The following is a 27,686-nucleotide window of genomic DNA, read 5'->3' on the forward strand; positions in this document are numbered from 1 at the left end:
AGCGACTGCCGAATCAATTAATAAATATATTTATATTATTTTGAGAAATAAAAAGACTTTGTTTTTCGATCCACTCACATTTTTATTAACCAACTAGTTTACTCATAAATTAAACCCTGAAGAGGGCAACAGGTTGTTGCCGAAACTAGTTGGTTAATAAAAATGTGAGTGGATCAAAAAACAAAGTCTTTTTATTTCCAAAATAATATATCAATATGATCCACAAAGTTGATGCTTTCAATATTCAAAATATAAATATATTTATTTTTAAATGTGTTTGTAACCACACTACACGCGACAGGCGTCGTGGCATAGTTGGGTAGACGCTCGACTGCAAAACAGGCGTCGCGGGATATTCAAGAAATAATAATTCAAGAAATATTTATTTTCTATTGGTCTAGGTATTTGTGATGTATATTCCACATTTACCTTCCCTATCCTTAATATGCTACCTGCAGATAAGCCTCTAAAATTAGCGGCTTTGTGGGTTATTCCTTTTAATTTAAACAAATTAAAAATAAAGGAACGGGTAAATGATCAATGCTGTGAAAATTGTAAAACACTTTTTATTTTTAAAATCGTATCGCTCACTCCTTTCAAGAACGTCATAAATCAAAAATTGTGAATTTTCAATCATACATGTTTTCGAAATGCCCAAAAAATGCACTATATCCCAGCAAAAGAGGCATATTTTTAACTTAACATTTACCCGCTACAGGGCAGAAAGTGTTGTTTTTGTATTTTGAAGAAAAGTATAGTTTAACTTTTTTTTAAAAATAAACTAGTTATTTTTCAAATGGAGAAAAAAACTTTCAGGTTTAACCTAAAAAGATCTTTTGCACAGTAAAAAGTTCAATTAGTGGCTTGATATTTATTTTTTATAAATTGTATTATATTTTCAAACTTTAAAAACGTTCTCCTGAAAAATCACGTTTTTTGATTTATGACGTTCTTGAAAGGAGTGAGCGGTATGTAAAAAGAACTCTACCGACAAGACACATGGCTGGGTAAGACTCTTAAAAAAGATACTTGTTTATTATGTTCATGAGTTAAAAAATTAATGTATTTATATGCATTTATAAATAGCGGCATAACAAACTCTGAAAAATAAGTTTAAAAAATATCTAAAGTGGAATATCCATGGGTTACAAAAGTAAAATACTTTTTTGCCAAATTATTTTTACTAGATTCATCCGAGAATAGAGCGATGATTAATCCGTGGTCGTTGTTTTCCTTCCCAGTTTGGTGACTCGCAGAAACTCCGGCTCGTGAGAATCCTCCGCTCGACCGTGATGGTCCGAGTGGGCGGCGGGTGGGTCGCTCTGGACGAGTTCCTCGTGAAGAACGATCCCTGCAGAGGTATGTTTCCCCGCCAACATATCACCCGACTCGCAGTGTGGACCACTCGCAAACAAACTGGCGCCATCGTCGTAATACTGAGACCAGAGAATCGGTGTTTACTTGCACCTCATGGTGCATAGGGCACTGCATTTGATCGGTGTGATCTTGAATCACTGATCATACAAGCATATCTAATCGCAGTCCACAATAATGAGTCCTATAGTAGGATAAATTAAATTAAAATAATTGATTTTGAATTTAAATTTTACTTGGTAAATACAACTGTTTTTCTAAATTTATTTTGACACGTGATTCGATACATTCAGCATCATTATCAAAAATTAAACCAAGTTTAAGAGTTGACAGCCTATGACTGGTCGTAATCCCTGTAAAACCTAGATTTCCATATTCTTCTTCATCTACATGGATATCAATATAGTTTGTCAAGTTTAGATTGAATTTTGTAGTTGTGTCTTGGGATGTCGAAGTATGAAGAGGGGGTAAAGGCTGTTTCTTATTTTGTATCGGTTGGAACACTTAAACCAGCCTATGATGGATCTTATGACCTGTAAATACCCAGGCTTCCATAGGCTTCTTCATCACCAATCCATCTAAAATTTAGACTGAGTTTCACATGCGGGGTTTGATAATGATGCGGAAAGCATCAAAACACGCGTCATAATGGATTTTTAGAAAAAGTGGTATTTACCAAGTGAAATATTTAAATTAAAAATTGATAGATATTACCACAAACTCACTGCGGAATCAATTATTGAGATTATATCTGACTTATTTGTTTTCGTTTTGTAAAATTTCAAAGTTTTAAAACAATAAAAGTATTTTTTTATCGAATCTCATTTATTGTTTGATCAGTATTATGCATGATGGTATCGGTTTGTTTGCTGATTGATAAAATTGTATTTTATGGTTTGGAATTGCTGTGGTTATCATCAATACAATTGCTGGATATTATCATATAATTTCCAATATTGTCATTAACACAGTAAAGACGTGGAACGTATTTCTACCCGTTTGGTCGATTGATGCTTAAGGACGGGAAGGGTATTTTTACCTTCTGCGCCGGCCTCATTTCAATGTCAGAAAAGAAGGAATTATTTAATGTTTTTATATGAATATTATGTACCAATCTCTTTGTTAAAGTCTGAACTATATATACACAATTATCAAATTCCGTTGCCAGCGCTTCGCAGGCATAAAAAACACCCATCCTTTTAATACATGTTTACACAGTTAAAACATTTTTTATAATACTAAAACTCTTATCAAATTATCTAAAGCTATTAAATTAAAATCATATATGGGGGATTTCAATCCCCATGTTAGAGCCAGCTAGGTGAGCTTTCAAAATAACACTCCTCGATGCAAGTTATCATTGTGTCACCTAGCGCAGTGCCCTGTGCACCATTGGTCCACTAAGGGTCAGAAGAAGATAAATTGAAAATAACCACAGCTTTTCCTTTACAATTTTTTAAGAATAATTTTCATTTAAAGGGTCAACATTACTTTTTACGATTTACAAAAATAATTATTTATTTGATAAAGACGCATTTTTTAATCAATTCTGTTACAAAAATCTAGGTATAACTATGGTTTTAAATTAATAATCATGCGTTTATTATTTAAATAATTATAATTGATTTATTTTAGGTTTTTTTACTGTATTGAAAGGAACGTTTTTGGACGAAAAATATCATAAAAAAATAACTATTTAATTTATTTTTATTTCATACAGAGGCGAGTCATTTAAGCAGTATTTTTACTAAAATGGCACCATATAAATTATACAATTTTTTCATTTTTTTTTTCAAGTATTTAAGCTTTCTTTTACTAAAACATTTGATTCTAATTTCCAACGATTTCACCTAAAAATCCTTGGTTTTCTTTCAATTCAGGTCGCATTTCTTTACCTGATAAGTGTTTTAAAACACAGGATGTTTACATTCTCGATACATAGCTCTCAAACAAAGGCTTGGCACGGCTGTAAACCAGTTATAGACTGCCCAGCATCAAAATGTCATAACTACAATTTAAAAATGAGTTTTTAACCATAAAATTTGTATGTTGAAAGCATTTTTTTGCAATAAAACCATTTTAATTCCCTCAAATGGTAGTGATATTTAATATGCACAATATTTGATATATAAATTTAAGTTTTACTTAGTAAATACCACTATTTCTTAAAACATATTATGACACGTGTTTCGATGCATTCCGCATCATTTTCAAACACCATATCGCTCACTCCTTTCAAGAACATCAATCAAAAAACTTGATTTTTCACGAGAACGTTTTTAAAGTTTAAAAAAATAGTATAATGTATTAAAAATAAATATCAAACCACTTATTGAAATTTTTGCCGTGCAACAGATCTTTTTAGGTAAAACCTGAAGGTTTTTTCTCCATTTGAAAAATATTTAGTATATTTTAAAAAATAATTAAATAATACCTTTTTTTAAAAATGCAAAAACAACACTTTCTGCCCTGTAGCGGGTAAATATTAAGTTAAAGATATGTCGCTTTTGCTGGGATATAGTACATTTTCTGGGTATTCCGAAAACATGCACAACTGAAAATTGACAATTTTTGATTTATGACGTTCTTGAAAGGAGTGAGCGATATGTCAAGCTAAGTCTAAATTTTAGAGTTGTGTCTTTGGGACTTTGAAGGTTGAAGAGTGGGTAGGAGATGTTTCTTGGTTTTGTTAATTTATTTAATTATTACTATTGTTATTTATTTCATATCAGTGGGAACAAGTAAAACATTAATTAAAAATGGATAGATTTCACCACAAAGTGACTGCCGAATCAATAATTGAATTTAATTTTTTCAATAATTTAAGTATAAAGCTTAAATTGTCCAAAAGCGTTCCTCAAAATTGAAAAGCCAACGTCCAAACTTGTCAATTTGAGAGGAATTTTAATTGTATTTTGTCTGTATTTGGACTTGGCTACATTTAAACTGGAATATTAAAAAGATCGAGCTTTAAAAACACCTCAATTAATTGATGGTCAAATTATACCGGCAATTAGGATAACCGGTTTTAGATTAAACGACCATTTTTTTACGTCGAATATAGGAAAAACAAAATGGACGGATAAAGAAAAGGCGGTTATATTTATTTCATCACATTTTATTAATGATATTACGACAAGATTACAGAATACCACGTGTACAGTACAACAAGACATAGAATAAATAATCGAATCACAGCGTAGCGGAGAAATGTGAACTTCAGACCCTCATCCGCACCCCTATGGTGCATAGGGCACTGCATCATATAATCGCAGTGTTATCTCGATCGTTAACACATGAAGGAAAGGTGATCAGCCCTCCGCTTCAGGTACCAGTCCATTGTAATATGGATATAAATATTAGAGTGAAAAAATCACTTATTTATTTCACCCCTCTGGGAATCGAACCCGGGACCTCCAGAGCGGTAGCCGAGCGTGCTGACCATTACACTACAGAGGCGGACAAAGACGTGTGAACACTCTAATTTAATTATAAAAGTTTGTAAAAAAAATTTCAATTGTAAAAAGTTTCGTAAGAGCTAAGTATAAATATATATATAAATCATTGTCTTGGCAAGTTTTTAGCTTAATTTCAAATCACTAGACTTTACGTTCCTATTCTACTTTATCGATTAGTATAAGTTAGTTTTTAAAAGCGTCAGATGAATAAAAATAGCTCCGAGTCTTTCTTCCATATAGGTTTTTAGCCGTAGCATACTAAACAGGGAGATAAATGCGTGGATCGTAGATCTAACATTAAAAATAAGCCATAAATATGTTTGTACAAAAAGCGTACAGTAAAAATTCATGCTGATAGAAATTTTGTTAAATACATGAGATTCAAAAATAATACTGAATGCAGTAAACATCGCGTTATCATCGCCGCCATTCCCCTAAGACTCACTAACTAACAACTGGTATAGTGCCCGTTTTCTTATTCCGTTGGAAAAATGTGGAGAACCTCACTTAAAAGTTATGTTTCCAATATCGCACAAAAAATCATTTAAATGCAAATTTGTTATGTTTACTGTATTCTATCGAAATCTTAATTAAAGTTGCGACAAAACGTGACCAATCCTGTGTTAAACCAATATGAAATCATTAAATCGTACCAAAACGTAACAATTTTAGAAGCTAGAATTCCTGATTACTTAAAATCATTTATAATGGAAATGTGACGTTTCGGTGAGGACCTCCACATATGTAAGTCATGATCTAAAAGAGGAAAAACCCGCAAATTATATTAGTATTTCTATCATTTGTTAGTTAGTGATTTTGGAGGATATTTGCGGAAACGTTCAGTCGACGGTCGCCTTCCTGATGAAGGAAGTCAGGGACGATATCTCGCTGGGGTTGGTCTCGCTCGGGAGGCGGTTGAACTCGATCTCTTCGCTCAGAGTCTGGCTGTCCGGGTTGGAGGTGAGCGGCCACTTCTTGTGGCTCGGGGCGTACAGCACGATGAGGGCGAAGATGTAGACGTTCCACATCCCGTAGACGCCGGTGAAGAAGGCCGAGGAGTACTCGATCTCGATGTTCTCGTCCCACTTCCACTGGCCCTCGGCCACCTGGCCCAGGATGAAGCCCGCCACGGTGAGCGCGGCGCAGACCAGCGTGGCCAGCATCATGAACTTGAAGCGGTAGATGACGCCCTCGTAGTGCAGCCGGCGCACGGAGCACATGGCGGGCAGCGACGCGCGCTTCTGCGAGATGTTGCCGAACACCTTCCAGATCATCCCGCACAGGAACAAGAAGTACACTCCGGCGGATATCCCGGCCAGGATTATGAAGGTCAAGGCCAGGTTGGTGCCGACGTCGGTGACCCAGATGGAGTAGAAGGGGTTGCGCAGCTGCACGCCGCGCTCGCACATGTCGAAGATGAAGAGGGACACGCAGCCCGTGACGACGGCGCTCAGGTGCCGCCAGTACTGCTTGAGGGACCCCGACTGGGCGGTGTCCCGGATGAGCATGTGCTCGCCGGCGAACACCAGCCAGAAGGACAGCAGGCTGGCGTAGAAGATCCCCTGCCGGATGTCTCCCAGTAGCAGCATGAAGGGCATGTCGAACACCAGCGTCAGGTACTCCAGCGGGAGGTTCAGGAGGCACAGCGCCCCGCCCAGGTACAGCAGCATCTCCTCCAGCAAAACCGGCTTCCGGGAGAGCAGGTGCACTCGGTGCCAGAACCACGCCATGACCGCGATGATGCACGGGAAGAACACGGTCTTCAGAGACAACCACACTTTGGTGAATCCTCCGTTCTGATTGATGGAGATCAACCACATGTCTTTTAAGTGGCCCAGGTTGATGTTGGTGTCGCTGTCTATGGGCAGGCGGACGTTCAGCAGGTAGAAGTCGTGGTGCAAGGAGCCCAGTTCGAAGAGGGGTATCGCGGAGCAGTTGTAGAGGTACGCGTCCACCGGGGATTCGATGGTGCAGTCGAGGTTGCGTTTCTCCACCGACCTCGCGTACAGCTTCCACGCGTCGTCGGGGTCCTCTTTGTTCCTGTACGCGAGCCGCGCGTCTATCGTGAGCTGCGTCCGCGGCTGTATCTCCATCTGAGAATGGTACTTGATGTCCGCGTGCAGGACCCCGATCAGGTTCTGCTGCCACCTCGAGTAATCCAAGGTCGTGCTCTCGCGCGGGATCGGCATTTGAAACGTGAAAACCAACTGGTTGGCCGTCTTCGCCTGGTGACTCACCAAATCTTCCAGCAGCAGCCCCTCGCACCTCCCCTTGCCTCGGCTGTAGAACCATTTGTCCGTGTTGTTCGTCTCCGTGGAATAGTCGCGGCAGACGGTGGCGAGGATGTTCTGCGCGCTCGCCGGTATGGGCGCGACGAGCCCGCCGATCAGAAAGCACGCGATCTGGCACGCCAGAAGCACGCCGACCAGCACGGAGAGCTTCCTGCCGCTCAAATTTTCGATAATCGTGCCCGTCATGGCGATTATTTTGCGAATTACACGAAAATAACGACCCGAGCGGCGCCTCCTTTGTGTGCTCCGCGATGTTTTTTTTCCTACCGCGTTTGACAAGACGCCTCGGTATTGCCACACTACAAAAATAGAATGGGATTACGTCATTCCTTTACTAGCCATTCGAATAATTATTTCTGGGAACCTACCTACATACCGATGACTCGTTTTTCCGTTCATACGTTTTATCCTATTGAGACCCGAAACAAATTTAAAAGAAATTAGGCAGAAAATAGAATTAAATCGATTTATTCATGCTTTTTTTAATCATAAATAATATTTTCTTTATTTTTATAACTAAATCATCGAACAATTTCACAACATAAGACATCATCTGAATGTTTTTTTTTGTATTTTTTTACTACGTATTTAAAAAAATATATATTCTGGGCTGAAACATTAGACTTATATTTTTATTTTTTACATTAGACTAATATTGATTATGATTTTTTAACAAGTCCATATGTTTATATATTTTTTTGAGGTTAAAACTCGATCTTTTTGTGATAGATTTAAGTTATTATTATAATTTTATATGAGATCTATGTATGTTTTGGGATACATTCATTACAATATTCGACAAAGAATACCACACCACAGTTCTATTTGATCTAACATTTGTCCGTTTGACCGCAGAGAAGTCGCAAACACAAGACAGAGTTTGTGCGCTAATAACCCGTTTAACCTTGATGTGCTAACAAATAGAAATTTCGTTTAGTTTATTCTAACATTTGTTTTTAAAAAGTAATAAAAAACAATAATTAAAAATGTCATCAACCATTTTAGTTGTTCCGAAATGGCATAAGAAACTGCCTCACTCCTCTTTAACAAGGAGTGGAAGGATCCGCTTTTGTGGGCTTAACAACAAATATAATTTTACATTCATAACCAACGCATTCATGTATTAGATCCACTAATGATAATATACTTGTACTAATACGATGCTTTTGTTCAAACCCCATTCGTTCAATCCACGATTCCTTTTTTATGTTTTTGATTTTTATATTTTATTTTACCGGCAACTTTGGATGCCGTCGGCATCGCCTAACAACGGTTGCGATTTTACACGGTCCTTATTTGTTTTCATAATTTCTGATTTTGCGTTAACCTGGTTTTGTTTATAACTTCAATCATCCATCCCCTTTCCCCGTTTTTGGTTTTACATTTTGAGTAGTGTCACTAGTCCTTCCCTTACCCGACCCGTGCAAACCGGAACAACATGAGGCTTGTTGCCCGCTTGGTAAGAGCCTAATTAGGTCAACATTCTCCTTCATCTTTCCACATTGTTCTTCGAAATGATCAATTTGATCTGTGTTTTAAATTACGCACTAACGCAATGCCCGTCCCATGCTGGACCTCAAAACGACCCTGTGCCGCCTAAATATCATGACGCCAGTCAGGAAAGGTCATTTTGCTTTAGTAAATCTATTCATAATACGCTTCACTTGGAACAAAACCTTACACCTTAGTGATGCTTGAAGTCATTAGATCGCTCAAAAGCTGGATAGCTCTCGTCTATTTTTTGTCAATTGATTTCACTTTAAAAAATAAACTCACGAACAATGTTGAAAGATGAAATTGTAACCTTTTTTTAAATATTTCTTTAAAGTAGCACTTTTGATGTACCGCTTTTTTGATGATTTAATATATGTTTCCTTACTAACATCTGTTACATTTTGGTTTGGTCTTTAGTTTCGTTATGTTTTAAATAAATATTAATAATGCGAAACCTTTCAACGACGTTGATCAACGCATTATTCTTATTTTCTGTCGTACTTTGTGGTTTTATTTTTGTATGAGTATTTTATGTATGTAGTCTAGATACCTAACCTAACCGTACACGAGTATTTATTCCAACGCACATTTTGAATTTTGTTTTTAAACTATTTCCTACACATTTATTAGAAAAGTATACAAAATTATTTTAGTTTGCAATTGATTTTTGTTTTTGTTTGAAATCCTTGATTACATTTAATTGCTATAAATACTGTCAATTAGCCAATAGTAATTTTGTGCTTAAAATTTCCTTTTTAAATAAAAATACAAAGTATTTAAGCTTGAAATGTGATCAAGATTTTCATGTTTTTTTACACATTTGCAGTTTTTGTTTTACACGCATTTTTATTTAACATGTGCAAATTGCAAGAAATATTCATTTTTAGAGCAAATTAATGTCGATGTTAGTTGAAAAGAACACTTTTGATCTTTTCTGAAGGCATTCAGTAAAGATGTACCACGCCAATCATCCTTTCGTGGGGTGATTTTTTATTTACTCAGTAGCTTTTGCAATATCGTCCGAATTTAGAGTTACCCTCTGAATTTTTCATTGCATCATTACATTTATCCATGATTTTAATATAAATATATTTAAGAATCCGTGTAAATTAAGGTATTCTCTTTTGTTAGTGCTCTGATGAATATTTCTCTCAGTGTGCACGGCTGGATGTTGTCAGGGCAAAAGACCCCCAAATTTAAAGAATCTGAATGTTGTGTGAACTTAAAAATTTTGATATCCATCAGAATTTGATTGCAAAAATACTAATGACAACATTCCGTTTTTGTCCCTCCCACAATTCATTACAAAAATCCACAACCAAATCCAATTTTTCTTTGTACTTTTAAAATACTATGTTTTTTTCTGATTTGATTTTTTCTTCTCATTTCATTCCACGCCAATCTCCGTTTGTCTCCTGAATAAATCTATTCACTCACAATTCATATAAATATTTTTTCCACCCTGTAATTTATCTCTTCCTTCATTTTTTTTTCTTATCTTCTTTCACACCTAAAAAAATATCCTTCATTTATTGTTTGTTTCTATTTATCTATTTTTTCTTCTTTTTTTCTCTTCTCTTTTGTAATTGTTTGAATCATTTTTTTATGCTTTGATTATGGTTCTTTTTACCCTGCTTTCCCATCTGAACTCGCTCCCTCTCCCCTCCCCCCTCCCTACACGCTCGGACCACGCTCACGCAACACCCGCGTACAAAACAACAGCCAAGGGCCGTACCAACATCGAGTTGAGGGAACAATTCATTCTGGCCGACGGGGTGTCGCAAAGCATGACCGCCTTCAAGTCCAAGACGCCAAGGTCCTCGACCAACACTCCGCCGACTATCGGAAGCGCCGGGCCCATCACTAAGGTATGGACGAAGCGGCCAGAAGAAAACGACAATTTCAAACTAACCGCCGTCAACCAAAGAAAAAACTGCCAATGTAATATAACAAGGTGCCCCTAATTTCCGTAGCATCCAAGTAGGTACATTTAATTATTTTTTGGTAATGCCAACACCGAGAATTTAGCCCATTTGTAACAAGCAGCAATCTCAAAGAGTAGCATTTTTTTAAATTAAAATTTAACTCCTCAATCAATATAAAAGCTAAGCTATGATAAAATCCATTTCCAGAATTTGTCACAATAGTGACGAGAAGGAGGTTGTTGTATAAAATATGACTCTTCATTTAATTCCATTCTTTATTATTATTTTTGTATGAATCTTCCCATAGACTAATTTTTGTTTAACATTTAAATCTTAGCTACCCAGTTTCTCCCGATATCCTATATTTGTAAATTTTATTACAAAAATAATATGCATGTGTTATATTGGTAGTTTTTTCTTTGGTCAATATACTTTAGTATATTATTATGAAACCTAGAAATGATTGTTAATAATCGATTGGAAATTTTACCGAGTAGTAATTTTTGGAGAGGTACGATCCAATTGATCTTTCGCTATTAGCAATCATTCCTAAAGACATCTTGCTTTTATTGTAATTAGACAATATTTGGGACACCGGCCAGCAGAAAAATAGGTACGTTTTACTGTAAAAAATGTCCAAAAATTCAGTGATTTTTGGTATTTTTTACGGGTGGATTTGGTTCGTAAGTGGATATATGTAAGCATGCATGAATGACTTGCTAGTTGCAATATTGGAAATGAATGAAGCACAGTTAGTTTTGTTCTCTCAGTTTTGTTTTGTTTTATCGTACAATTGTTGCCATATACGCATAAGAGCACCACTATAATGGGTCTCCACAGTATAAGATCATAGTATGGATTTTGGTAGCACGCATTTTCTATATCTGTCGGCGAAATGATCGTGCCTCGGGATTGCGGTCATCCGTGCAAAAGGTAAGAGTAATCTGTATTCCTCTATTCCCTTCCCTTCATTACCCGCCATATTTGATTTGAATTCTCAATGTTTTTAGTTTTCGTCAAGCTAAAACACGTTTTCGCTTATGTTTTATTTTGACAACTATGACATTTTTCAAATCTGATCCTTCCTTTTTTCAAATAACCGCCAAAACCTCTAGTATTGCCAGATGTAGAAATGTCTTAAATGTTTTTTTTCCCTCCTAAACATTTACCGATTGCAGAGTTTTGATTTCGTTTATCGTTGTGAATTGTTTTTTTTTCGTTGAGTTTTACTGCATCTTGGAAATAATAATAACAATGTGTGTGCCTGTTTGTTAAAAAAAAAAGAAATTGAAAACAAATTATTCGTGCCGGTTTAAAAAAAATATGTATAAAACTACTAAGTTTACAAATTATTAGGTAGGTACTCCGTTGAAAAAAATATTAAAATTATTATATAAATACAGAAAATCGTCATCATCAATCCCAAAAAATACTAGATTAATTTTTGTATGAAATTTTAAGAGTTTTTGGTGCTATCGCTTTCTGGAAAATGTCCATTTTCGAGTAATAGCACCCAAAATGTTACCGCAAACATGAAAAAAAAGTTCCGTAACATTCTAACAATTTTATTATCTCTTTTTTTCTTTTCCATCGGAAAATCATTCCATTCCCCTTCGCCCCATCTCATTAAAAAAAATCCATCTGATTTGACACGGATATTTTTTTGGCACGATCATTCATTTATGATGACCCCGAATCGTCCTCTCCCGAATGTCTCCCTCCCCTGTCCCGACCGGGCGTTGGTGCGAGTAGCCGAGGAGTTCATGGAGCAGCTGCGGCCGATATTCGACGCGCTGCGGCAACGCGAGGAGCTGCCGTGCTCGTACCCGCTGCACGTGGGCAGCACGCACGGCACGAAGCAGGCCTTCGTGTACGGCCACTCGCGGGGCTCGGCCCCCCCCCACCACCACCACCACTTCCACCAGCCCCACCAGCCCCACGCCGGGCAGCACTTCTGGGTAAAACGATCGTCACCTTCAATTATATATTCAAGTATATTCGACCATACTTGTTCTAACGTTCAGTTTAAACGGGGCTCGGAATGGACCGGAGTGAACTCTCACGATTCTCGCAATTGTAATTTTTTTTTTTAAAATTACCTAACCACCAAGTGACTCTGAAATCTAGCTATGGCTTATGCAACACCGTTTATCATGTCCCTACTCAGGCTTCAACTTTATAAGTTTCATAGCCTATGCCTACTCGTGAGTGGATTTACTCTTTATGTTTAAAGTTACTATAATTTCATGTAAGTCATGAGTGAAAATTCTAGGCAAAAACACTAGCTTGTAAATGAAAACAGGTGTTTTACACCACTTGAGTATTTCATTTATTTTTTATTTATTGTTTCGGCATTTACTTTGTGGTAAGACATGATGAAATTGTAAAAGAAAAACACTTGTTTTTTGCCACTTGAGGTTATTTTATTATAACAACTAGTTTAGCATCTTCAGGCCTAAATATAAACATATAGTTTATATTTAGACCTGAAGATGGAAGAATAGCATGCGAACTAGTCGTTATAACAAAATAAACTCAAACGGTAAAAAAATGTGTTTTTCTTTTAAAATTTAATTTATTTTAAACTAGTTTTAGAAGCTACAGATGCTTCCATCTACGGGTTTGAATATAAACTAAAGTACTCAAACGCGTAGATGGAAGCATCCATAGTTTCCGAAACTAGTCGTTAAAAATAAATATAATACTCAAGTGGTAAAAAACTAGTGTTTTCATTTACAATTTAACCATGTCTTACCGCTAAGTGAATGCCGAAACAATAAATAATATTACTTTTGGTTAGTGAGATTCTCGGAAGATGAATTCACAGATGCTATTTTTTGGTGGACTCAGCCTGTGTGTGTTTGTAGGCTAATGTCAGAAGAGCAAAATGACGTAGTGTCAAATCCATACACCGCATAGAGTTCAGTAACGCCATCTCTTAGTGAAACCGGAAAAGACACTTGGTATAACTTCATTTTGTGAACTCCTCAAAAGTACTGCGAGTTTGTGAGATTCTTCATATATTGTCTGGGATAAGAACCGAATCCGGATTATGATACAACACTCCGGTTCATTTGATTCACCATTGCGAGCCCTGTATTTTTAGATTAGATTATTGTGTGTGTGTGTGTGATTTGATGCCAGTTCCAGATTTATTTTTTCCTCCCATTTTAAAGTGGAAAAACAGCTTTTATTTTGTTCTTCATTATTTTACAACACATTGTTTATAATTTCTTAAAAATAGAAGTCCTGGAAGGGAACGTAACAATCTCCAAATATTTATTATGTTAAATAATTAGCATGGAGTTTGTTATATTTGCCTCCAATACTTTAAAAATCAATAAACCTATTTTGTTGATTATTATTTTAATTTTATTTTCAGTATTTTTGTAGTATGAAAAAGAATACACGTAGAAATTAGCAATTTTAATTATTTATATTATTATTATTATTGAGATAATATTTAGGTACCTAGGTACTTAATTAATTGCTTTGGATAATTTTTTACATATGGCAACATTGATTATAGAAGCACTGTTGTGATTTTGCGCCAAATTTAAAAATGAAAGCCAAGTATTCTGTTTTTTGCCCTGTTTTTCGTATATTTTATTTTACTTTTAAGTCATGTGGAGTATGTATGTTTGTTTGTCGAGTATATGATGATATTTGTTTATGTCCATTATTATTGTGTTCCGGTCTAAATGTTTCAATATGCAATCAGGGTCCAAATAATGTGGTAAGTATGATTAAAAAAAAAGTTTAAAAATTCTTATTTAATTTTAGTAATAAGTTCAAAGATTAACTGATCTAACGTTTTTGGTATTTTTAATTTTTAAATATGAATCTTTAACCCACTTATTTAAATATATTTTAAGTAACAATCCCATTCGCTATCAAATTAGACATTTTTACTTTTAAAATATTAAAAACGATAATCTCATTTTCCTTTATATGTTTTTGTAACATTTTGAATTCAAATTTTTAGTGATACGAAATTTAATATAAGTTTGATCCGTTCTTTATTAAAATTTATAGTCAAACAAAATGTATTATTATAACTTTGATCCATTCTTTATTAAAATTTCTAGTCAAACAAAATGTAATATTATAACTTTAATCTTTTCTTTATTTAAAATTTTAGCCAAACAGAATTTATTTTTTAAAAGTTTGATGCATTATTTATTGAAATTTCTAGTCAAACAAAAAAATTCTTTATAAATTTCATCTATTCTTTATTAAAATTTCTATCCAAACAAAATTTAATATTATAAGTTTGATCCATTCTTTATTCAAATTTCTAGCCAAACAAAATTTAAAATCGCAGGTTTGTTCTGTTTTTAAATTATTCTTAAATCGCAGGTGCGAGAACGGTCCGCTAGATCGGTGCCTATGGGAGGAACCCGGGTATCCCGTTCGTCTCTCTCCGCCGGCACGCCAGACTCGCTGAGCGACAACGAGGCTTCCTTGGGACAGACTCCGCGATCGGCTCTGAAAAAACCGTCGCTTGCCAGGTATACTTAATCATAAAATGTACTACATACGGTATAATCATAAAATATACTACATACGGTATACTTAATCATAAAATATACTTCATACGGTATACTTAATCATAAAATATACTAAATACGGTATACTTAATCATAAAATATACTACATACGGTATACTTAATCTAATTCTGTGTTTTTGTTAATAAAATACAAATAAGCAGACTAAAAAATCTGTGTTTGATTTAAAAATTAAAACATAAATTAAAATGGAGTTCTACAAATTAAAACGCTAAATAATGTATTATACTTTAATGTTTTATATGAAATTGTTTCTCTAGATCGACCCTCACTCCGGGCGGCTCGGGACCATCATCCAGACCGTCATCCCGCCCGGCCAGCCGCACCGGATCCAAACCTCCATCCCGGCACGGATCGAACCTGTCTCTCGACAGCACAGGTACAACTTGGCACAATTCTGTATTTAACCGCTTCATACTTTTGAACACGTCACGTTTTATCATACATGATAAAAATAGTGAGGGACATTGGTAACGTAAATCAAGCTAAGACACGACATGCCAAACCCTCTTCTAGTGGAACACAAGGTCTGCTGATGACAGTCAACAGTCCGGCTTCTCCTGAAGAGTTTTACGTGGTTTCCTCTCAGCAATGAGCAAATGCTGACAAGTTCCTGATTGGCCCACACTAGATTATCCCTCCTGTTCCTAACACAGATTCAAATAAAAACATATTGAATTTACAACATTTTGAGTGTCCAAATACTTGTTCACAAAATCTGGATTATCTGCAATTACAAGAGTTATTTTCATATTATTTTTTGACATCTCATCAAAGATGAAGAAGAATATGGAATATGGACGACCGTCATAGGCTGGTTTAAGTGATCTCTTTACAAATGTGTAACATTCACCAATTCTACCCATTATTGACAACCACACTACTCAAATTCTTGGAAGTTCCATATATATGAACCAATTTAAAAACCTTGTTCTTGAATCACTAGAACTTCACTAGAGACATCTATTGGTGAGATGTAATGCCCAGACTTCCATATTCTTCTTCATCTTTGATGAGATGTCAAAAAATAACATATTGAATTAGTTAGAAGAAACAAAAATCCACTAAATGATCTATAAACCTTGTACATAACAAGCAAGGTAAACCTGATGTTTTTTTTACAAACTTTTTATAAATAAAAAAACCTTAGCATTAAGTGGTTAAATATTCACGGATTAGTCCCGATTGGATTAATGCGCTATCATTCATTTGTTCATAAACAAATTTATGAGGCGAATGTTGGAAAAAGGAGCAGAGGAAGGCCGAGAAAAACATGGCACGATCAGGTATGCCAAATACTTGAAAGTGGTCAGGCTAGGAGTCGTAATAATCGGCGGGTATGTATGAGGAGATGCATGAACGTGGAAGAGGCGAAGAATGTTTGCAAAGACAGAGTGGTGTGGCATTCTATTCTCTCTACCTACCCCTGCGGGGAAGCGGTGTGATGGTTAGTTAGTTAGTTAGTTTTCCCTCAAGGGGTCAAATAAATATAAGCGATTTTTTCACTCTAATATTTATTCAATATTACCCTGGACTGGTACCTGTAGCGGAGGGCTGATCACCTTTCCTTTGTGTGTTAACGATCAAGATAATCTGTGTTTATATATAATGCAGTGCCCTATGCACCATTGGGGTGCGGATAAGGGTTTGAATTGAATTGAAAAACATGTCCCTATTCTTCTGTCCCAGACGACGGCACTCCGTCCCGCATCCCGCTGTCCCGCAGGATAGCGCCAACGACCCAGACGACCCGGTCGGGACTCTCCACCCCGCGCACGACGGCCTCCAAGCTGGGCGCCTCCAACGGCGGCACCCGCCCGCGCACCCCCACGGGGCTCATCAGCCCGGCCCCCGGAAGGTTTGTACATCTCAACAACTACTCCTAACCTGAAAAAAAATGTTTTCCCTTATTTATTTGGCAGTTGCTTTGCGGTGATATTTATCCGTTTTTAACTTAAAGACACCGTGTTTTGAAAATTGTTTTAAATAGTGGCATCCACAAAGTGAAATTCAAATTAAAAATTTAGAAACAATGTGTGAGAATGCAAATTTTTGTAAGATCAAGTGAAAAAAGCTGTCTGTCTCAGACCAAATTTTACAGGAGAGCAAAAACAAACTTGTGAAATTAAATAACTCATTTTTTTGAATGTATTTTTATGTAAACATATCTTAATAAAACTTAATAAGTAAGTATTGGAACTACACATACATCCAAAAGGATCTGGCAAAAGCCAGATAGTGGAATACACTATTTTAGACATTTTGTGGAACAAACTTAGTAAATGAAAAATTTGACAGATATACCCCTTTAGACAAAGGATATTTGTGTTTTTAAGTTAATTTTATTTCATTAAAATTATCTTAAATTATATTAATTTAAAATTACTTTTATTTTAATATTTTACACTTATAATATTCTTTTTAAATGTCCTGCAAATAATAACAATATTTATGGATCTTTTTTTTCATCATATTATTATTATAAAACAAATTTAATACCCTTATTCAAATTCATGTTGAATAGGGATATATACTAAATACTTTGTTTTACGAGTTCATGATCTATTTTATTATATTGCATTGATAATTACAAATTAAACACTTGTATTAAACCACCAATTGAATTCTATTTCATTTCACACAACTAATTTCGAAAACTACAGATGTTTTCATTGACAGGTGATCGAAAAAACTTTGATCACCTGTCGATGAAAACATTTGTAGTTTTCAAAACTTGTCGTGTGAAATGAAACAAAACTGGTCTAATACAAGTGTTTGATTTTTAATCATCAACATGTCATTCCACAAAGTTAATGCCAAATCAATAAATATTGTATAATTGATATATTATTTACTTTACTCGTGTTATTTTACTAGGCCTGATTTTTTACTTGGGCTGTGCTGTTGTTAACAAATTATTTTCAATGAATTACAAGAGTGTTTGTGTGAAATCCTTCATCAGGTATACGGGGAGTGGGATGTTCAGAACCTCCAGTATCCCCACATTGTCGGCCACGGGATCGTTAGCCAGGTACAAAGAAAGGACACATTATTGGCACCGGGTGTTGTGTTATTTTACAGTCTATCCTCTCAGCCTACACGCCCCGCAGTAGCTCTCATCCCGAGACCATTCCCCGCCCTTCCTGCCATACAAAACCCGAAAAACAAATCTTCACATCAGTTCCTTTTTTTATTACTTGAAAAAAGAAAATATATGATGCTTTAAAAAAATTGTTTTTAGAATTATCTCTGATTGCATAGAGTAATGGTTAGCGTGTTTGACTGCCATGCATAAGGTCCCAGGTTTGACTTCTTGCCAGATACATTTAAAAAATATGTAATTTATCATAATATGTATTTATATCAGAATTCGATAAATTAATTATTTTTTTACTGGCACTTGAAGTGTGAGACTGATCATCTTGCCTTCATGTAATTTACAATCAATACGATGCCGTAATATCTGTTTTAGTGCCCTATGCACCGTTGAGTTCATTCAGACTATGATTGTACTTAATAAACGTACTTATTTTATTATTTTAAAAATAAAAGTAATATATAATTGAAATCAATTAAATTTTTCAATTTATATGGAAAGCTGTGTTCTCAGTTAAACATTTCTCTTTTCTTTTCAAATGTATCGTAAAATTTTCTATTTTACTGCTTTATTTCTGAATTTATCCTTCGTTTATCTGTGGTCTCTCTCAAATGTGTGCAAATACCCTTTGCAAATCTTATTTATCTCCCTTTAAAATTGTCCGCATCACCCAATTGTATCCATCAATATCCCCGGTTATTCCCTCCTAATTCCCCTGTTATTTTCACCAAACTCCCCGGATATTTCTACCAAATTCCCTGGTTATTTCTACCAAATACCCCGGTTAATTCCACCAAATTCCCCAGTTATTTCCATCAAACTCCTCAGTTATTTCCATCAAACTCCCCAGCTGTGCCCTTCAACCTTCCTAGTTGCACTCATCATGTTTCCAACTCGTTTCTACCAATTTCTCAACTGTGTCCGCCAACTCCCGAGCTGTGTCTGTCACCTCCTCAGTTGTGTCTATCACTTTTCCAAATTGTGTTTGTGTTGTGGTGTTCCTTTAGTTTTGTGTTGTTCCGGATTTCTGCTTGGAAGGGGGAATGTTCGGCTTTACTTTAAATATAGCACCGGGTCGTACGGAGATCTTTTTGAAATTATCACCATGTATTTTTTAGTTTATTATAAAAATCAATAAATAAAGACTTATGCCAAGGTTATGACTGTAAAAAATAAATTAATAATATTCAACAATCATGATTACACTGATGCAGTGCCCTATGCTTCATTGGGTGCGGATAAAGGTTAGATGAAAAATAATATAACACTCCTGATGATGGAATGATTATTCCGAAACCAGTTGTCACGAAGTAGTGTTTTTTAAAGTGGTATTACACCAAGTGAATGACGAATGACAAGGAGAGTGTTAAATTACCATACCACAAAGTTAACAATGCTTTTAACATACAAAAAAATATATCTTTGAAGAAGAAAAATACAAAATTTTTCCCATTACTTTTTTTATGATTTATTTCCATATATTGTTTCTTTTTTCTTGTTTTCATGTACCACAAGAGGCTCTATTAATTAAGTCATTTCAATAATATTTAAAAAAAATCTAGTTTATCTTTCTTCATATTTTGGCAAAGTCATTAGAATGATATTTTAGTATTTAAATAAATCAACGCTGGAACGCGAAAAGGTTTGAAGTGACATTTTGAGCATTTTAAATCAAAGAAACATATGTCAAGTATGTATTTTAAAGGAGTTGTAACGCTTTTTGACAACCTCTATGATGTCTTTCATATACTGTGAATTAGACATTAGTGAAGATTTCGCACGATGCCTGCAGATGGCAGCGATACAAGATGATTCTTGTATCGCTGCCATCTGCAATAACAATTAAAATGTATGTACGTAAATATCTTAACCTTCAAAAAACGCCTGAAACATCATTATCTTACCTTAGAACCCTAACTGTCCATCTCCTCCTCCCCTGACCCCTCCTCTCTTTCTTAAACTTGCTACCGAATTCTACCTATTTATCATTAGAATCCTAGAATACTTTTTTGTCTAATTGTTAATTAATTGTTTTTAGTTTTTTGATAAAATCTATTACATCAGACAATAATATGTATTAACTTTTAAAAACGTCTGAGACATTACTATCTGTCATTAGAATCCTAACTGTCGATCAAACCTCCTCCCTCTACCTCCTTCCCTAATCTCCCTTCTTCCTTTGCCCTCCTTATTATCGTCTTTTGTTAATTTATGTTTCTTTTTTAAATGTCAATTTGTAATTTATGTTTTTTTTTAAATGTTCAAGTACTATCTGCCCACTGATTGCAAACGGCTATATATGGTATCAAACGTTTTGATCAATATCACTAGTCCGTCTTTGGTCGGTTGGAAGATATTGCTTTTTAGCAATAAGCCCGCCAATGTACTTTTTATTTTCTGTACATGAAGTTTAAAAATAAAAAAAAAAATAAATAAAAATAAATAAAATGCTTAAAAAATTTCAAAACTTTTTGCTTTGAGCATTCGAATATTATGTCGACTCTTTCTTGCCAAAAATCGTCAATGCAAGTCAAGTAACGTATTCTGTTTTTTTTTATAAATCTGTTTGTAATAAATATACGCTTGATCTTTACAAAATTGCACACTTAGGATCGATCTTTGGAGTGCCTTTGATTTGCTCAAAGTGTATGATTTTTTCCAGAACATCCACATGTATATTTTGAGCAAAATAAAACATTTATTTAATAAGTGACATTGATGATACTATGCCAAGAAAGGGTTGATCGATATGGTGGTGGTGTTCTATGGAATGTTTATATGAATTGGTTATACTTGGAACTATCTCGGGTTGTTAGGTCGGCAAACCATTTAAGCGGTATATCGCTTTGTATATGTTCTCCTGGTGTTCCATAGAATGTTTATACATATTGGTTATATGGTACTGTATCGGGTTGCTAGGTCGGCAAACCGTCTTGTATATGTTCCATAGAATGTTTATGCGTATTGGTTATACATGGTACTGTCTCGGGGTTGTTAAGTCGGCATACCGTCTTAACGGTATACCACCTTGTATATGATCACCTGGTGTTTCATAGAATGTTTATACGTATTGGTTATACATGGGTTGTCAAGTCGGCATACCGCCCTATCGGTATTACCGCCTTGTATGTTCCCCTGGTGTTCCATAGAATGTTTATACGTATTGGTTATACATGGGTTGTCAAGTCGGCATACCGCCTCGTATATGTTCCACTCGCTTCATCCCACGGCAATGTATATATACACGTTCTATCTATTAATGTGATCTCTTCTCCACTCTTGCTATCCCGGGATTCGCTAACAGTAAATCGGCATCGTCGCAACCGGCCTCTCTCGGTCACGAGAGGAGCGCGAAGCATTCCACGTCACATTCCCATCCGATCCAACCGGCTCCGGGCTCCAAGATCCCCCTGTTCGTCGGGCCGGAGAGGAGAGAGAAGTCCAGGTCGGAATCCCCGCAGAGAAAGCCGGAATCGGCGCAACTGGACCAGAGGTCCCCGGAGGAAGACTCCTCGCTGTTCAATATCTCCAATATCTCCAACGCGAGCAGTTCCAACTCGAGTTACAGCATTTCGGGCGCCGCCCAGCAGCCGTTCTCGGAGACCAGCTGTATCACCACGGCCGTGGAGCAAACTCCCGGAGTCGGGAGACAGCCCCGGTACTTTGCGTGGAAGTTTAAGCACTGCCTTATTGTCCTCACTGTTTTTTTGTAGTGTTTTTTTTTCAAATACGCGTTTGTGCTCCATTGGCTGCAGTAGAAATATTTCACATTTTATTTTGATGCATTTTTAAAATTATTTATTTGATTTTTTTATTAAAGGAATAACCCGCAAAGCGTCTATTTTAGATGCTTGTCTGCAGGTAGGATAGTCAGGATAGGGAAGGCAAATGTGAAAAACACATCACAAACACCCAGACCAACTAATAAAATTATTAAATAAATCTTTCTGGAATTTATAATACTTTTTTGTTGTTGCTATAAATCTAGCTTCTTTTCAACTGTAATATATTTAATTTCTTGTCGTATTCCTCCATATATAGTTTATAGTGTTATCATATTTTTCCAAATTCTTAATATGTAAAAACATCCACTAGAATGATGTTATTCAATTATAAATTTATCTGAAAATCACACACATAAAGATGAAAAGATTTGATTATATTTATAATGTTTAAATGCCATATGCATCTTTTTAAAGTTGTTCAAATGCCATGTTTCTCTCTTGAGATGTTTTAAAATATGATATATCGAATATAATTCAATTTTTTGTTCGCAACTTCTGGTTTTCCTATATTTTGGAGTTGTTCATACCAAAATTTTTAATATACTCTCAGGCTATCTCAGGCATTCATCATTCGTCAATAGTTCATCTATATAAAGAAGCTTATTTAGATTGGAGAATATCCAATGGCCAGACTTCCATATTTCCATCTCTACAGACTTATCTATCTATGTAGGGATATCAAAGAAAATCTCGTTTTAAAATAGTATATTTATCCAACGGAGTACAAATTAGTATTGGTCATATTGTCTTAACAGCACCGCTTATCGTGGAAACGCCACCCATCACAGCTGCCTGCGTCGGGACACTCACCCCGATCACCCATAGCAGGCCCCATGCATGCGGTTTTTAGTTCACATTTGGTTTTTTCCGTTGTCTTTATTGTTTACAGGAATGCGTTTGATGGTTTTTAGTGGTGTGATGTTATTAGTTTTAAGTTTTTTTCTAGCAGTAATCTTTTAGTTAAACATTTATTACCTAGTTTTAAATAAATAAATGTTTAATTTATTTTCTTTTAATGTATGTTTGTATGTATATATTATTTTCATATTATTTTTTGACATCTCATCAAAGATGAAGAAGAATATAAAAGTCTGGGCATTTACGGGGCTTACGACCGTCATAGGCTGGTTTAAGTGATCACTTTACACACGTGTAACATTCACCAATTCTACCCATTATTGACAACCACACTACTCAAATTCTTGGAAGTTCTATATATATGAACCAATTTAGAAACCTTGTTCATGAATCACTAGAACTTCACTAGAGACATCTATTGGTGAGATGTAAAGAAGCTTTTTACTAAGCAGAAACTATATATTATTTTTATTTTGTGTATATTTGCCAAACTTTTCCTTTCTGCACGGCATACCGCTTTATTTTCTTATTTAATTTATGTACATTTGTATATTATGACTTTTCTATCATTCCTATCGCTTCCGTGAGTTCTCGGGTTCGATTCCCGGTTGGGTCAACATTATTTATAACAATGTTTGCATATGGATTATCCTGAATAGTAATGTTACAGAAAATTCTCCGTTTGACCAAATTTTGCAAACCCGTTAAATTAATCATTTTTTAAATATAAATTGAGAAATTGAATACTTAAAAAAAATTCTTGAACATTTTCGCAGATACTTTGTGGCACATTTTATAAACTTAATAAAATTAAACGACTTTGTTTTAACCACTTTTTTATTATTAGTACACTTTAACCTACCGTTAATGTTTTAGAATTTAATAAACCCTGATGATGACAAGGTTCTTGTCGAAACCGGTAGGTTAAAGTGTACTTATAATAAAAAAGTGGTTAAAACAAAGTTGTTTAATTTTATACGTTTACTTTAAAAAAATATTATACTCGGTGTGCCCGGCCACGTGTTGCTATGGCTCAGTTTAGTTAAATGGAAAAGAAAAAAATGTGCTTTCTCAAAGCACACATTTCTGATATGTATTATTTCACAATGTTTGTGGAGCAATGAAAACATTAAAACAATTGAAAACATTGAAGTGACACCATCTGCATATAAGCATGCTGTCCGCCATAAGCCATGTTTAGTATCGCGTGTGTCACTGTTACATTCAACAGATGGCGCTGCCATTGTTTAAATAAAAATAAAAATGTCTAAATTTCTCATTTCATAACAAAAAATCCTTATCATAACAGCCTCAATCAGTGTACGGACATGTTGACCTCTCAATTATTGTATTGAATTGTCATATTTTTAACCCTAATATCTGTTATCTTTCTTGCCCATCCTGTTACTGTACTAATGTGTTTGTACCACGCATCTCCGCAAGCAGGAGTGGGTCTTTCCACAGACCGGATGACAGAACCACGCCGGCCAGGAATCCCGGGTCCAAAATACCCGTGTTCTCTAAGGATATCACTAATACGACTAACACTAACCATATGAGGTAAATTCTATGCAAACTACTCTTCTTATATATTATTTATCTTTATTTATTTCTACACTTCTTATTATTTTTATCCTTTATGGTCACCGCGCTCGGCTTCCGGTCATGAGGTCCCGGGTTTGATTCCCAGATTCAAATAAAAATAAGTGTTTTTTTCACTCTAATATTTATTCGATATTACCCTGGACTGGTACCTGAAGCGGAGCGCTGCTCACCTTTTCTTTGTGTGTCAACGATCGAGATAACATTGCGTTTATGTGATGCAGTGCCCTATGCACCATCGGGTGCGGATAAGGGCTTGAAGATGAATTATCAGATAATATTAGTTAAAAATGGAAAAGAGCAAAAATTATTTTTTGAAGATTCTTTACTAATTCAGAATAGAATAGATCTTGAAACTTGTTCATTTAGTTTGTATCTTCAACTTGTTCGGAATTGAACGAAACATAAAAACCTGTTCATTTAGTTTGTACTCTGATTCAAAATGGAATGGGACAAAAAAACTTATTCATTTTGTTTTTATTCTAATTCAAAATAAAATAAAAAATGAATCGTGAAAACTTATTCATTTTGTTTGTATCTTTAACTAATTCACAATAGGAAGGAACACAAATACTTGTTCATTTAGTTTGTATCTTTAACCAATTCAGAAGAGACCAGAACCTGAAACTTGTTCATTTAGTTTCTATCTTCAAGTTATTCACAATAGAAAGGAACATGAATACTTGTTCATTTAGTTTGTACCTTTAACTAATTTTAAAATAAAACAACATTTAAATATTTTCACTAAAGATCTTTAATAATTGACCATATTTAGATATTCTAAAATGAATAATTGAACAGAATTAGTTCACTACAAATTTTTAACTAATTAAGAATAGAACAGAATAATAAATTCTTTAACAAATTAAGTTTTTTCACTAAACTTTCTAGCAATTTTTTTATTAAGTACATAACTTGATTGTTTACGTTATTGAACATTGGGCGTGCCAAATTATTTGTATTATTTTGCCAAATTAATGTCGGAGAGACCTTCTTCACTTGGCTTCGCTTGACAGTCTACTAAAATGTTTTTTTTTCAGCTTTACCTGACCAGGAAACTTGACATTAATCTTTTAAAAAAATGCTTTTAAAATTATCGCAAGGTTTTTAAAATTATATTATTTAATCAATACATAACTATAGAGTTATTTAATTGTTTTGTTTTGCCCAGGGCTCGAACTCCGTCGGGCAGCAGCACCCCAGTCCTGCCCGGGCAAGCGACCGCCACGTCGCGACTCCTACGAAAAGGCTCAAACGCGTCGGAGTCCTCCACCGCGGCCGGGACAGCTACCACAGCAGCTAACGGGCGGAAGACCCCCGTCAGAAGCTCGGCCACCCCGGACAGAAGAGAGCCATTTAGACTATAAACGACAAAACCCAATATCCAAAAATGTCTGATCCAGAATTCACTTGCCGCATTTTAAAAAGGGCTATTTCATTTTTAATTCTGTGATATTTTTTTTTACATAAAACACTTAAAAGTTTTAAAAATCTGATTTTTTTCCTCTTGATTTGACAGCGCGTTTTTAAAATGCGGCACATTTCGCCGTGTGTAAGTTTTCCCGTGCCCAATTTTAAATGAATAATAAAATTCTTGCCATATTTTCCCCGTCTGGATCAGACATTACGCATGTTACAATGTTACATTGTATTCTTATTTTTTACCATCGAAGAAACGTGCATTGGAGTTTCTTCTACAATAAAGATCTTATTACGATTCGAGTTTCCCAATTTAATTTGAAACGCGACATTTCCATTTGCGTTTTAAATTGATTGGGACGTAATTCAGTGTATTTATTTAATTACGATTGCCATCCATCAACTGTTCCATGAAGGAAATTCAAATCCGGCCATTCTTATTAATTTTGATTAAATTTTTAACCCATTTAGATATTTTATCGCGTTTCGTTTACATTCGCCCAAATTAGATTTCCTTTATGGAACGTTGTTTTTAAGGTGCTCTTTTTAATTTTAGACTCTTTTTGCATTTGTCTACGTTTTGAAAATATGAGTAAAAGATATATTCCCGAATAATCTGTATTTAAAATACCTTCAATTTATTAGCATACAAGTATGTTATTGCTTATTTATTATAAAGTATATTAAAAAAAGAGTATGCAAGAAAGGCACCTTGTTTTAAAAACATTTATTTAGTATTAAGGGTCATTTTTTTATCGTAGGGACCATTTTTGTGTCGTCAAAATTTATTAATTGATTATTTTAAATCGTTGAATGCGTTTATTCCATTTCGGTCGCGTTTGGTTTTCGCATTCGCCAGTGCTTAACCCTCGCGCGACCGCATCTTGCGTGTTTCAATTTTATCTGTTTAGTTTTTCTAATGTGATTTTAATTGTAAATGCGGCGCGTTCGCCTAGCAATACGCCAGTTGCGACCGCGTTCGCGTCGCGCCGATCATTACATATAACTTTATTAACAGACTAATATATATTTAAAAAGAAAAACAATCATTACCGCTGTTTAGTTTGTGTTTTTATTTGTAATCTACATTTAACTTTTTGTAAATATGAGTATTTTAAAAGCAACCAGCACAATTCTGTTTTGTTTGTATTTTAGATGACGATATAGAAACGATTGGTATTGCTAAGTGTCCATTCGCCAGTGGTTACATTTTTAACAATACTTTTTGTTTTCTTCAGTGTGTTTCGGCAGTTTTATTCCATACGCCAGTGGTTGAAACATTGTTGAACCGTTTTCAATGCATATTTTGCCAATTCTGTGTCTTTTCAATCTTCGTGTTAAGTGTATCCATATTTATATTTGTAATTCATTGTTTTATATTATATATATGAAATAGTCCCTATAAATGAGTGCACTTTTTATACGTGCATCTTCTTGCGAAGAAATATTTTTCTTACTCGTAGAGACGGAAGGTTAACCACAGTTTGTGTAAAACTTGTCATAGTTGTTTAATGCCTTTGAGTTTTAATATTTTTTAAATTTATATTTTGTAAGTTAACTTATTTGTAAGCCAGCCGTGTTATAATATTATTATTAACCATTAATGTCCGCCTTCGGTCGGCACGCTGTGGATTGGAGTCGCATTGCGTAACTGCCGTAAGTCTCGGTAGCGAGGGATCGCTCGATATAATAGACAAAATGCCTTACCAATATTGCTTATGAACCCAATGTATATTCTTACCTTTTTCTATTATTAATCGTAACTCAATCCACACTCAACAATCTAATCAAATTAAAGAGTTTTTATTAATACA

The 27,686-nt window shown here is 35.1% G+C and overlaps 2 protein-coding genes across 2 annotated transcripts in view; one reads left to right on the top strand and one right to left on the bottom strand.

Moving 5' to 3' along the window:
* shot (dystonin-like protein short stop) overlaps positions 1 to 27,686 on the top strand; it is a 331,096-nt gene extending 303,410 nt beyond the window's left edge. The window contains exons 97-105 of the mRNA XM_088269259.1: positions 1,242 to 1,359; positions 12,295 to 12,500; positions 14,902 to 15,053; positions 15,372 to 15,490; positions 16,801 to 16,969; positions 18,074 to 18,142; positions 21,513 to 21,866; positions 24,298 to 24,411; positions 25,625 to 27,686. Coding sequence (XP_088125385.1) covers positions 1,242 to 1,359; positions 12,295 to 12,500; positions 14,902 to 15,053; positions 15,372 to 15,490; positions 16,801 to 16,969; positions 18,074 to 18,142; positions 21,513 to 21,866; positions 24,298 to 24,411; positions 25,625 to 25,820 — 1,497 coding nt within the window. The 3' untranslated portion in view covers positions 25,821 to 27,686. The remainder of the gene's footprint in view (positions 1 to 1,241; positions 1,360 to 12,294; positions 12,501 to 14,901; positions 15,054 to 15,371; positions 15,491 to 16,800; positions 16,970 to 18,073; positions 18,143 to 21,512; positions 21,867 to 24,297; positions 24,412 to 25,624) is intronic.
* Positions 4,481 to 7,449, bottom strand: wls (Wnt ligand secretion mediator). Its single transcript, XM_088269260.1, has one exon. The coding sequence runs from the start codon at positions 7,307 to 7,309 to the stop codon at positions 5,672 to 5,674; it is 1,638 nt and encodes a 545-aa protein (XP_088125386.1). The 5' UTR covers positions 7,310 to 7,449; the 3' UTR covers positions 4,481 to 5,671.

Source organism: Brachycentrus maculatus, unplaced genomic scaffold, assembly GCF_059751285.1.
Source record: "Brachycentrus maculatus isolate JH-2025_06_01 unplaced genomic scaffold, ASM5975128v1 h1tg000343l, whole genome shotgun sequence".
In the NCBI taxonomy this organism is placed as follows: Eukaryota; Metazoa; Arthropoda; class Insecta; order Trichoptera; family Brachycentridae; genus Brachycentrus; species Brachycentrus maculatus.

Excerpts from the sequence above, each read along its gene's own strand:
- wls (XM_088269260.1), bottom strand. The coding sequence starts at position 7,309 with ATGACGGGCACGATTATCGAAAATTTGAGCGGCAGGAAGCTCTCCGTG.